This window comes from Oncorhynchus kisutch, unplaced genomic scaffold, assembly GCF_002021735.2.
Source record: "Oncorhynchus kisutch isolate 150728-3 unplaced genomic scaffold, Okis_V2 scaffold805, whole genome shotgun sequence".
In the NCBI taxonomy this organism is placed as follows: Eukaryota; Metazoa; Chordata; class Actinopteri; order Salmoniformes; family Salmonidae; genus Oncorhynchus; species Oncorhynchus kisutch.
In genome coordinates, this window is record NW_022262750.1 from 80,053 (window position 1) to 93,328 (window position 13,276).

At 40.7% G+C, this 13,276-nt stretch overlaps 1 protein-coding gene across 1 annotated transcript; it reads right to left on the minus strand.

Moving 5' to 3' along the window:
* Nucleotides 1–4,756: 4,756 nt before the first annotated feature.
* On the minus strand, nt 4,757–10,000 carry LOC116362179 (gastrula zinc finger protein XlCGF26.1-like). Its single transcript, XM_031816485.1, has 2 exons — nt 9,720–10,000; nt 4,757–8,385 (listed from the first exon to the last, which is right to left on the minus strand). The coding sequence occupies exons 1-2, from the start codon at nt 9,826–9,828 to the stop codon at nt 7,154–7,156; spliced, it is 1,341 nt and encodes a 446-aa protein (XP_031672345.1). The 5' UTR covers nt 9,829–10,000; the 3' UTR covers nt 4,757–7,153.
* Between the last annotated feature and the right edge of the window lie 3,276 nt (nt 10,001–13,276).

The window sequence follows — 13,276 nt, forward strand, 5'->3', positions numbered from 1 at the left end:
ATTTCAAGAAAATCGTTTGCTTAATATAATGGCTTTGAAATTATTTATACTTTTACCTTTGATACTTATGTATATGTAACAGTATAACTTTATACTGTCCCCTCGCCCATACTCGGGCAGAGCAAGGGGAACTACTACTTCAAGGTCTCAGAGCAAGTGTCGTCACCGATTGAAACGCTATTGAAACGCTATTTAGCGCGCACCACCGCTGACTAGCTTGCTATTTCACATCCGTTACATATATGTCAAACCAAATACTTTATACTTTTACTCAAGTGGTATTTGACTGGGTGGATTTCACTTTTACCTTGATAGGAAAGGACTCAAGAAGCTTTACTTTTACTCAAGTATCACAAGTGGGTACTTTTTCCACCACTGCCTGCAATGTTTCCAATGTTAATTCCTGAACTCCCAAAAACCTTTCAGCCGAACGTACAATTAATATTTACAATCCGTATCCGTCAACTGGTAAACGATATTATGAATCTCAACAGGCTGCGGGTGCATACGCTGCCAGAGCTTCCTCAGCACCAATCGCTCTTTAAACTATTTCCCGCGCCTCCCAGTAGGAGAACTACTGTACAGTTTCTTGATGTGGATGTTCCCTGAAAAATAAAAATTGATACATGACATTGGTCAGTTTCGGTGTTATGAAACTGATGGAGACTATTTGTAAAAAAATATATATATATTTATTTATTTAACTAGGCACAAAGCATATATAACAGGTTAGGATAATTAAAGTGGCAGGTTGGGATATTTAAGGTGGCTGGTTAGGTGAATAAGCATGGCAGGTGAGGAGACTGAGGTTAACGTTAGGAAAGGGGTTTGCGGTCTGCAATTACACCCTTCTCGGATCAAGGGGCCAGGCTTCCAGTCGATAAGCATGCTTTCCAAGTGCTCAGAGGGCATTTTCGGTACTGCAGTTCAGCTGAAGCACGGCTCACTTCCCATTGAATTGCCATAGCAAAGTAAATTAAAAAAATATAATATTTTATCATCAAGTTTGTAAATAAAACATCCATTGAATTATTCAAGTAATTGCCTTAGAGTCAGATTTTTTCCCATCACTCACAGCCAAAGATAACTATTTTAGATTCATGATGTGAGGTGGGTGAGTTTGTCACATGCAGATGTTGAAGGGAAAACACACCTCTTGATCTGCGTGTTTATAATGTAGGTTAAGGTGCAGCCTCGTCTCATAGAGCAGATGTAACATAGTAAATATAAATCCAAGACTCTCAAAATAGTGTGATATGTTACATTATGGTTCCATAAGACAGAAGGTTACTTAATAAATGGAATTTGGTGGTGCTGTGCTGTAACAGCGAGCTGAGACAGTTGAAAGTATTGACAACAGGGACATATTGTTGGTGACTGTGTGCTCCTTCATTAGTTTTGTGCGTTTTATTATTTTACTTCTGGTACCCTCCTACCTGAGAGGCATGAGGCCTGAGAGGCGTTGCACTGTTAAAATCATCCCAGTATGGAGATGAAACACCTGTGTGTTACAAAGATACATGCTCTGTCCTTTGTTCTACCTAGGTGTTTTAATGTGGATAATACTAATACAGAGATAATACTAATACAGCGAACCATTGGACATGCATTTTCCATTATGCCATTGTGTTTACCACTTCAGTTCCTTACATTTTACATTTAAAGCATATACAGGGCATCCCTAGACTTTTTCCACATTTTGTTGCCTAACAGCCTTATTCGAAAATTGATTAAATGCATTTTTTACCCCTCATCAATATACACACAATACCCCATAATGACAAAGCGAATTTATCAAATGTATAAAATGCATCAAATTTATTTTGCAAATTTATAACAAGGAACACCTTATTTGCATAAGTATTCAGACCCTTTCCTCAAACTCAAAATTGAACTTAAGTGCATCCTGTTTCCATTGATAATCCTTGAGATGTTCCTACAACTTGACTGGAGTCCACTTGTGGTAAATTTAAATGATTGGACATGATTGGAAAAGGAACACACCTGTCTATATAAGGTCCCACAGTTGACATTGCAAGTCAGAGCAAAAAACAAGTAATGAGGTCGAAGAAATTGTCCGTCGAGCTCCGAGACAAGTTTGTGGCGAGGCACAGTTCTGGGGAAGAATACCAACACATTTCTCAAATCTCGGTTGGCTGGGCTCCCCGCTTGTGCCGTCAAACTCCTGCCCCACGTTGGGCGCAAACCTTTTAAGGGCACCAGAGTGGCGCAGCTGTCTAAGAAATTGCATCTCAGTGCAAGAGACATCACTACAGTCCCTGGTTCGAATCCAGTCTGAATCACATCCGGCCATGATTGTGAGTCCCATAGGGAAGCGCACATTGGCCCAGCATCCTTCGGGTTTGGCCAGGGTCGGCCGTCATTGTAAATAAGAATATGTTCTTAAATGACTTACCTAGTTAAATAATGATTCAGTTAAAAAGTGGGATGCATGCCAGCAAAGCCACTACACAACACAATACTAAACAATACATTAATTGCACTATAACGGTGCCCACAAACTGTTAGGGCCTACATAAAGCTGACCCAAAAGCATAGTCCCAACAACTTACCACTGCTACACCTGGCTATCAGCGGAGCCTTGTCTGGCAACGAAACAGTTCATTCATCCTCATTTCCTGCTTTTAAAATGTACTGCTTTTTAAAAAACATGGCTGACTGACTTAAACAAATGTGGTTTCTACAGACAATTGAGATGTACAAACTATGGCATAAGGGGACGAAAAGAGAATTAGAGAAAATCTGTAATTTCGATTAAGACATTAATGAGCGAGCTAGGACGGAGTCAATATAACTATTTGTGCAGCCCTTTTGAAATGCAAAGTGACAGAATTCAGAACATGGACCGTTCTTAGTGTTCTCCCTGTACACCAAGTCAGAACCGTAGGATAATTAAAGGGGCATATATGCAGACAATGGCATATTACATAATTTATGCAGCAGCATACAAGACATTGTTTGACTCACCTTGTTGTGCTGTGATCACTTGAACAAGAAGGTTCAGTCGTGGGAAGATTTTGTCATCAAAGTCTGGCATTCTCTGGATTTATGGTGCTTTAGAGACAACTGGGAACTCAGGAAAAAAATGATGACGTCAGTGATCTTCAGGTTGTAGCTGTAGAAAGAGGCCCAAGTTCCCAATTTACAATTCCGAGTTGGAGGAAAGTTCAAAACATATTTTCCCAGTCGAAGCTTGCTTTTCCCTGAGTTCCCAGTTGTCTTGAACTCACTCAAGTCAGATTTTGCAGTACCGAGTTAAGTTGATTTGGGCGCGGCACAAATCAAGCTCCATTGACAGCACGGCCAATGTTGAAATGTTACAATTTTAAACTAGGAAAAAAGCCCCTTAATCTTAGACTTGAGACCACAGAGCCACTCCAATGAATAGCAGGCTAATGATTGCTTTGCAAAGCTTGCAGTTAGCCACTGATTCCTTCCAAACCACTCATTGTTGAATTTGCATATTATGTAATGTTTATGTCCAATGACCGATGAGTACCGATACCTTTTCTCTATAATTTCTCATTATTTCTCTTCATATGACAAAGATTAAAAAGGATTTGCCAGTAGATTGTCGACTTGATTCATAATGACTGCAAGCTCAGATTTTGAAAGTACGATGTTGACATGATCAGTCCAATCAAAGCGACTGTAGAAATAACATGATTTTACGTTACTTTATCTGTGGACAATGACCTTGAGCCTTCTTGGATGGGCACTTCTAATGTAACTATGGCAGCACCCAAGGGGCTTGAATTTTCAAGTTCTACCCTTAGACTTGACAGTGATGTATTGTCCCCATGAATGACAAAACACTGAGCCAATCACAGCGCTAAGCTCAGTATTTTCTGCTGGCTTGCCCCACCTCCACAGAAAGCACTGATCTAGGCTGAAACACCTGCATTTTGGAGATGCCTTACTCAAGAAAACCAAATAGACCATGTTTGTATGCGGCTTTATTAACAAGTCAATAATGTTTTTTTACATTCTTTGCAAACAGATACTTTATTTTCTCACTGTTTTATTGCTAAAACTGTGGGGCTCAAAACAGGTGGCTCACCTGCCCTGAATGATGAGTCTCCACTGAACTTATCTAGAACACTGCAGTCCGTCTGGGTGTTTAACCTTCCCAAGATCCCCCATGTCACCCTGCTCCTCCGTACATTCCACTGGCTTACAGTTGAAGCTCACATCCACTACAAGACAATGGTGTTTACTTACGGTGCAGCAAGAAGAACTGCCCCATCTCTACCTTCAGGCTCAAATCCTGTATCCCAACCCGAGCACTCAGTTCTGCTACCTCTGGTCTCATGGCCGTCCCACTGCTACAGGAGGTCAAGCTCCCTCTCAGCCCAATCTAAGCACTTCTCTGTCCTACTGTCATACTGTCATATCTAATATGAAGAACTGAATACAACCATAAGAACCATTCAACCTGTCAGATCTAATATGAAGAACTGAATACTAAAGAGAAGAAGAGGTTGACCAGTACATATTCATGTAACTTTATTTTTCATTGGCAGATCAATAAAGTTTGCTTCAATGCAGTTATCCAAACACATTCATGATCAGTAACTAAAATAACTCATCTAGTTTTAAAGACAATTAATAAACACACATATTCATTGCATAAACTGTGTATCATTAAATAAAGTTGTAAAACACCCCCCCCCCCCCAAACTAGTGGTGAAAAGTGATCATCACACCATCTCTATCAAATCAAATCAAATTGATTTATATAGCCCTTCGTACATCAGCTGATATCTCAAAGTGCTGTACAAAAACCCAGCCTAAAACCCCAAACAGCAAGCAATGCAGGTGTAGAAGCACGTATCTCTATCTGATACATGTTAGGGGCGGAAGGTTGCTAAATCGAATCCCGAGCTAGGTAAAAATCTGTTGTTCTGTTGTTCTGCCTCTGAACAAGGCAGTTAACCCACTCTTCCTAGGCCATCATTGTAAATAAGAATTTGTTCTTAACTGACTTGCCTAGTTTAATAGAGGTTCAAAGAAAAAAGTGTACACTAGCTCCTTCCCACAGAATACTGCAGAGGGACAACCTGGTCTCAGAGCAAAACGTATTATATATTACAAAAACATCCATGCCACTCCATTTAGTATGGATTTCACATGACTGGGCAGGGGCTCAGCCATGGGTGGGACTTGGGAGGGCATAGGCCCCCTTGGGAGCCAGGCCCGGCCAATCAGAATGAGTTTTTCCCCTCAAAAGGTCTTGATTACAGATATAAATACTACTCAGCCCCTCCTCCCCACCACCTCAGACAATCCTGCAGGTGAAGAGGTCCTGGGCTTGAAATTGTTACGTTTAGATTGTTGTTCAGTATAATACGACTTGCAGGACGTATCGTATGTTAAGAATTACAATTCGTATGTTATTTTACGCATTGCTATTCATACAATATGTTACGAACTTGTAATATGTATGATATGTTACGAATTCCAATTTCTTGTTGCTGACGTTAGCTAGGTTAGGGGTGAGGGGTTTAAGATAGAGTTAAATGGGTTTAGGAGAAAGGGTAGCTAACATGCTAAGTAATAGCTAAAAAGTAGTAAGTAGTTGCCAAGTTGGTAATTAGCTAAAATGCTAAAGTCCTCCATGATGAGATTCAAACACTCAGCCTTTGGCATGACGTTTGAATTTACACGCCCACCCTTCCACAGAGCAGGAGTAAGGCTTATCTCCTACGTGTAAACGTTGGTGTGTTTTTAAGCTACCCAGTTGAAACTCTCCCTACAGACAGAGTCAGACCAGGCTGAGAGGGAAGCAGTACCACCCAGTCAATTGGCAGACTAGTGTTTGTTTTCAAAATGAGAAGAACAACAGAGGGTATTCAACACCAAGTGCAAATCTTTACAGTAGAAGCCAACAAAACACACCAAAACTGACAAGGTGCACACTGATTGGTAAAGTAAAGAGAGGCTAACATTCTATAACGCTCCCTTTCCTCTGCACAGTTCTCTCACAGTGAGAACCAATAGGATTACAGTGTTCTACACTTTCTTCATTTGATCCAATTACAACTTCTTTTATGAGATAAGAATTAAGTGATGGAGTGACTTTATTCTTAGCTGGTCAGAGAACCGATGAGGCTTTTCTCCTTGACCTCACTAGGGTAGGGGTCACTATTTTCCCCTCCGGATTAAAAGCGTTCCCAAAGTAAACTGCCTGCTACTCAGGACCAGAAGCTAGGAAATGCATACAATTAGTAGAATTGGAAAGACAACACTCCAAAGTTTCTAAAAACTGTTAAAATATTGTCTGTGAGAATAACAGAACTGAAAAGGCAGGCAAAAACATGAGGAAAATCCATTGAGGAAGTGCCATTATTTAGAAATGGCTGTTTTTCCAATGAAAGCCTAACCACCATTTAAAGGGAACGGACCCAGATTCTGTTCCCTATGGCTTCCACTAGTTATGAACAGTCTTTAGACATTATTTCAGGCTTGTATTCTGAAAAATGAGGGAGAATGACCACATTGAGTCAGTGGATAGTGGGATGTCCCCAGAGCTGGGTCCTGCAGAGTGCACCTTTCTTGTTTTCCTTTTATATTGACGACGCTGTTGCCAGTTGAAATATTGATTATTTAAGCTAAAAACAACCTGAGGATTGATTATAAACATTGTTTTACATGTTTCTACAAACTTTACGGATACTATTTGGAATTTGTCTGCCTCTTGTGACCGCATTTGAGCCATTGGATTACAGAACAAAATGTGCCAACAAAATGGAGGTTTCAAGATATAAAGAGGGACTTTATCGAAAAAAAATGAACATTTATTGTGTAACTGGGAGTCTTGTGAGTGCAACCATATGAAGATCATGATATTTCTGACTTTTGTGACTAGTCTACTTGGCTGGTAACTGTATGTAATGTTGTGTGTGCTGAGCGCCGTCCTCAGATAATTGCATGGTTTGCTTTCGCCTTAAAGCCTTTTTGAAATCTGACATGGCGGCTAGATTAACAACAAGTTAAGCTTTATTTTGATGTATTACACTTGTGATTTCATGAAATGTAAATATTTATAGTAATTCAATTTGAATTTGTCACTCTGCAATTTCACCGGATGTTGACCAGGTGGGACGCAACCGTCCCAGGTACCCAAATGAAGTTAATGTATACGTTGGTGTGTTTTTAAGTTGCTCTGGTGAGAGAAACTCTTCCCACAGTCAGAGCAGAAGTAAGGCTTCTCTCCTGTGTGTGTTCTCTGGTGAACTTTTAGCTCAGTTGATGTTTTGAAGCATTTTACACAGTCAGAGCAGTAGTAATGCTTCTCTCCTGTGTGTGTTCTCTGATGTACTTTTAGCTCAGTTGATGTTTTGAAGCATTTTACACATTCAGAGCAGGAGTAAGGCTTCTCTCCTGTATGTATAAGTTCATGTGATTTCAAGGTACCCGATCGGGAGAAACGTTTTCCACAGGAAGAGCAGTAGTAAGGTTTCTCTCCTGTATGTATACGTTCATGTGATTTCAAGGTACCCGATAGGGAGAAACTTTTCCCACAATCAGAGCAGGAGTAAGGCTTCTCTCCTGTATGTATTAGTTGGTGTGCTTTTAAGTTGGTCTTTTGAGAGAATCTCTCCCCACAGTCAGGGCAGTAGTAAGGCTTTTCTCCTGTATGGATACGTTGGTGTGTTTTTAAGGTATCCAGTCGAGAGAAACTCACCCCACAGTCAGAGCAGATGAAAGGCTTCTCTCCTGTGTGTGTTCTCTGGTGAAGTTTTAGCACCGTTGATGTTTTGAAGCATTTTGCACATTCAGAACAGGAGTAAGGCTTTTCTCCTGTATGTGTTCTCTGATGAACTTTTAGCTCAGTTGATGTTTTGAAGCACTTTACACAGTCAGAGCAGAAGTAAGGCTTCTCTATTGTGTGTGCTTTCTGATGAACAGTTAGCACAGTTGATGTTTTGAAGAATTTTCCACAGTCAGAGCAGGAGTATGGCATCTCTCCTGTATGTATACGTTCATGTGATTTTAAGTTATCCGATCGGGAGAAACTTTTTCCACAGTCAGAGCAGGAGTAAGGCTTCTCTCCTGTATGTATTTGTTGGTGTGCTTTTAAGTTCGTCTTTTGAGAGAATCTCTCCCCACAGTCAGAGCAGGAGTAAGGCTTCTCTCCCGTATGTATACGTTGGTGTGTTTTTAAGGTATCCAGTCGAGAGAAACTCACCCCACAGTCAGAGCAGGAGTAAGGCTTCTCTCCTGTGTGTATTTTTAGGTGTATTTTTAGCTTTGATAGAAATGGGAAAATCTCTTCACAATGTGGGCAGTGATGAGACCTCTTAGCTCTGTGATCTTCCTGCTGTTGATCTCTGAGTGTAGAGAATGTCTCAACATGGTATCCTGTGTGAACATCAAAAGAACCAGTCAGTTGGTGTGATTTTAATGTCAGTCATATGTATTTTATAAAGACCTTTTTACATCAGTAGTTGTCACAAAAACCCAGCCTAAAATCCGCCAAAGAGCAAGCAACGCAGGTGTAGAAGCTCAGTGGCCACAAAAAAACTCCCTATAAAGCAGGAACCTAGGAAGAAACTCAGAGAGGAACCAGGCTCAGAGTGTTGTCTCTCTGGCTGTAACGGGTGACAGGTAGCTTAGTGGTTAGAGCATTGGACTAGTAACCGAAAGGTTGCCCTTTACTTGAACCTTTATTTAACTAGACAAGTCAGTTCAGAACAATTCTTACTAACAATGGCGGCCTTCCGGGGTAACAGTGGGTTAACTGCCTTGATCAGGGGCAGAACGACAGATTTTTACCTTGTCAGCTCAGGGATTCCATCCAGCAACCTTTAGGTTACTGGCCCAACGCTCTAACCACTAGGCTACCTGCCGCCCCTTATATGAACTGTAACTCAGTAAAATCATTGAAATACTTCTCTCAATCCGGTTTTAAAAAGTCTCCCTGTGTGACATTCCTTGACACCAACCAGAAATGTTTCCTTGGCCAAATATTCCCAGATTTTCATAACAGCCAAACATGTTCTCTTGTTTCTATGTCACCAAATGTCAGACAAAAGAGAAGGCTAGGTGAGCATCAATTTCTAGTTCGGTGCAGCAGACTGCAGGGGTGTAGTGCTGCAAGTGATGAGCCGCCACAATGGTGTTTGTTTAGTAAAGTTAGATCAATGTCTTGGAATGATTCATTAGCAGTCCACATAACCAAATATTATAGCATAACATTACTGTTACAACTAACAAAAAAAATGAATTTCCTACGAGATTTTAGGAAGGTTTACTGAATCGTCCCAAACTCAACAGCACGCCATGAGGCAGAATGTGCTTTGATTAAAACAAAATACAGGAAGTCAATCAATTTTAACACCATCTGCTCTAATTTTCTAAACAAATAGTAATTCAAGAAGATTTAAATGCATATTCCCATGGAATTGATTGAGATCAAACGATTGGGCTGCAGACGCAGCTTGGTCATTTCACTGGTAAACCGTGAAGAATTATACTTGGTGATTGAGGGTATTAAACATTTTCAACGTTCTTGAGACAATGTGTGGGCAAAGACAGGAGTTACAAGTTTAAATTATTTTTGCTTCGCTGTGAAGTCTTGAGTTGTTCAGGGATGTGTGATGTCAGAAATACAGAATTCAACCTATCAATAGACTGGTCATAACTTATGGAGGTCTAATATATGAAGATAACTTATAGATAGAACCAGCTCTTACCATGACTAACAGTTGTCCTAATGTTCTCCTCCTCTTCTTCTTCTTCATCTTTAATGTTGACATTCAGCTCCAGTGTTTGACTGCAGTCTTCCAGCTTCACTGATGCCATCTCTGGATCCTGCAGAGCAAACTGGGCTCCACTGTCACAATCAGGACCCAGTGACTGTAGGTTTGGACTCAGTGTGGAAGGAGAGTGACATGATTGGTTTGTCTTCACTGTTGATGTTACCGGCCTCAGACTGAATCTGAGTCGGTCTGTAGTAATAAAGACAAACGGACACAAAAGTTATTTTCTTGACAGTTCTGGCACTTTATTCTGTAAAAATATTTTCTCTTTTTTCACGTTTGATTATCTCATTTCAGTAGATCAGGTAGATAATCCCTGACAAAACATTCATTCACATTAGACAAAGTACACATTTTAAATTGCACAACATAAGTGCACTTAATCTATAGTAGATTTCCTAAATTCACATAAATGCATAAATGACTCAAAAACCATTTAGTACAAGATCACAGTATGTTTCATGCAGCACTATGTACTATTTTCCTGAATAACCTTGTCTTCTCTATATGATTTCACTCACAAAAAACAATTGTATTTCCCATTCACACCATATTAAGCATTATCAGGGGTCGTACAGTGGCAAGTCAAATTCAATGACTTTTTCAGGCACTAATATTTATTTACTTGAAGCCCTGTGTGAAAACCCTGAATTATAGATAAATATAGAAACAACTGAATGTGTCTGAATATTAGTACACATGTAAAGAACTGATAATCATTACATTCAGCTTCAGAACTGTAGAGCAACTGAAATGTTCTCTCTCTGATGAGGCACTACCTGCACTGAAGTCCGTTGATGCAGACCTCCTATGGCATCATGGAGGTCCACAAACAAACATTTAAGGTCCATGTCTGTCTAATTCAGTACTAAGAAAATAAAACAAGAAATCCCTATTAACTTCTACCACACCCTCCCCTTCCCCCCAAAAAACTCTCCCACACCTCCCAATAAACTATATCAATAGATCCCTTTCTGCGTTTGCAAACATTGGGGTTTATATCATGCTGAGACAAACCACCCCCAGGTTATCCAGCTTATCAAAAACCATACCGACAGTAACATCTGTTACCCCCAACAACTCTGCTGCAGTTTACAAGATAACTTTCAACCTGGTATTTCTGCTTTACACAATCCAAGTTGTTGATAACCTCACTAATGAATGCTATGAAGTACATTTTATTCACAATTAAAGCATCCTTTGTCACAGCACATTTATGGGCACAATATTTCTGAACAGACCTCGAAACCATGTCAGGACTAGTAGAAAGACCAGTTCTGACAGTAGGTCCTCTTACTACAGGACCAACCATGGAAGCTCCATCAGTCTGACAGTAGGTCATCTTACTACGGGACCAGCCATGGAAGCTCCATCAGTCTGACAGTAGGTCCTCTTACTACAGGACCAGCCATGGAAGCTCCATCAGTCTGACAGTAGGTCCTCTTACTACAGGACCAACCATGGAAGCTCCATCAGTCTGACAGTAGGTCCTCTTACTACAGGACCAGCCATGGAAGCTCCATCAGTCTGACAGTAGGTCCTCTTACTACAGGACCAACCATGGAAGCTCCATCAGCCTGACAGTAGGTCCTCTTACTACGGGACCAGCCATGGAAGCTCCATCAGTCTGCACTGGAGTTCCACCAGTCTGTCTTACAGCCTCTGCATATGATACATCATGACAGATTCTATATCTCTGAGCATCTCTCTGCACCTGGCATCCACCAAATGCTGCTCTTTGTCCTCCACACAATTGCAACACTTAACTGTCACATTGCTCCAACATTCACTGTAATCATGTTCCCCAATTTACTCCTGAGGTGCTGACCTGTCGCACCCTCGACAACCACTGTGATTATTATTATTTGACAATGCTGGTAATCTATGAACATTTGAACATATTGGCAATGTTCTGTTATAATCTCCACCCAGCACAGGCAGAAGAGGACTGGCCACCCCTCATAGCCTGGTTCCTCTCTAGGTTTCTTCCTTGGTTCTGGCCTTTCTAGGGAGTTTTTCCTAGCCACTGTGCTTCTACACCTGCATTGCTTGCTGTTTGGGCTTTTAGGCTGGGTTTTTGTACAGCAATTTGTGACATCAGCTGATGTAAGAAGGGCTTTATAAATACATTTGATTGGTTGATTAATGAGGCTGGATCAAAATCACTGACATTGAAGCTAAGGAATCCTATTCTGTACTTTTCCAGACAAAACCTTCTAACACCTCAACAGCACTGATAAGCTTTCACTTCTTTAACCCTCTTTCCTACTGATCAACCTTTAGGCTTCAACCACTCTGTCTCCCTTCACATGTTCTTTAACAATATCATCCATGGACATAGATATTGGGACCTCAGAGATTATTACTCCCTTCAATGTAGCATCAGCTCCAGGGTCATGGCTTCTGAGCTTTGTCCCATTATGATTTTCCAATTGAAGAATATTCCCTTGCTGAACCTGACTAGTACAAGATATTAACAATCTACCACTTTCAATGTTTTATTTCACCTTTAAACCAGGTAGGCTAGTTCAGAACAAGTTCTCATTTACACAGCTGCATCCCAGTTTAACTTCACCTCTTTTTATGGCCTTGGTTAATCAGGGTGTAAATGAGGCCCTGTGGTCTCCTCAAACACCATCCCAACTTTCCACTCTAACACATTATTACTCGCAGACACTAGGTCCTCCATGGAATGAGTTTGACACGTGCTCCGATTCATCCACATTAATCGAAGCCATTCCATGCAGTTGTCCTCTCTCTCCAAATGGTGAAGGATAACTTCAGTTAGCTTCCCTCTATTTTGACACTATCACACAGCCTCATGTCGCTTTTTCACCACGAATAAACTCATAGAAAGGCGACCGAAATCGTTCCCGCCATTTGACTTGCCTCGTCCGAACCATCATGATCTCGCGAGCTTTCATTAACGAAACAGTGTATGTAAACTCGCGAGAACAGGATGGTTCGGACGAGGCTATTTTCCAGCTCATAAACATTTTACACAATACCAAGAACATGTAAAAACGAACTTAAATAAATGGAATCTTTATGAAATGACTTTGACGAAATTATGTACATACACTCAGACAAACCCAAAGTCTAGTTATGTGACCCTTAAAAAAATGTTTTAACACGTTCTTCACTCACTCGGTTTGACCCCAAAATAACACATACAATTAAAACCTTAACCAAACGTGATAATACATTGACGGATTTGTTACCTAGCATGTTATATATTCTCTCGACATTAGAAGGTTTAAACATGCTATTACATACCTGCAATGATACATTTGAAACGGACACAACCACTATCGACACAACAGCAGTTCTGTCGTTTCGCCCCGGAACTTCCTGTTCCCCACTACTATAGCGCAGCAGCGTCATCTTCTTCTCTGGTATACTGACATTTACACAAATATAACGTGTCTGCCCCCACCTAATGTACGGTGAGTAAACTGTAGAAAAATATAAACGTCCAATGTTGAAAAGGG

Coding starts and splice junctions, on each gene's coding strand:
- LOC116362179 (XM_031816485.1), bottom strand. CDS start 9,828: ATGGCATCAGTGAAGCTGGAAGACTGCAGTCAAACACTGGAGCTGAAT. Junction 8,386..9,719: donor TAGGACAACTGTTAGTCATG/GTAAGAGCTGGT, acceptor ATGTTCACACAG/GATACCATGTTGAGACATTC.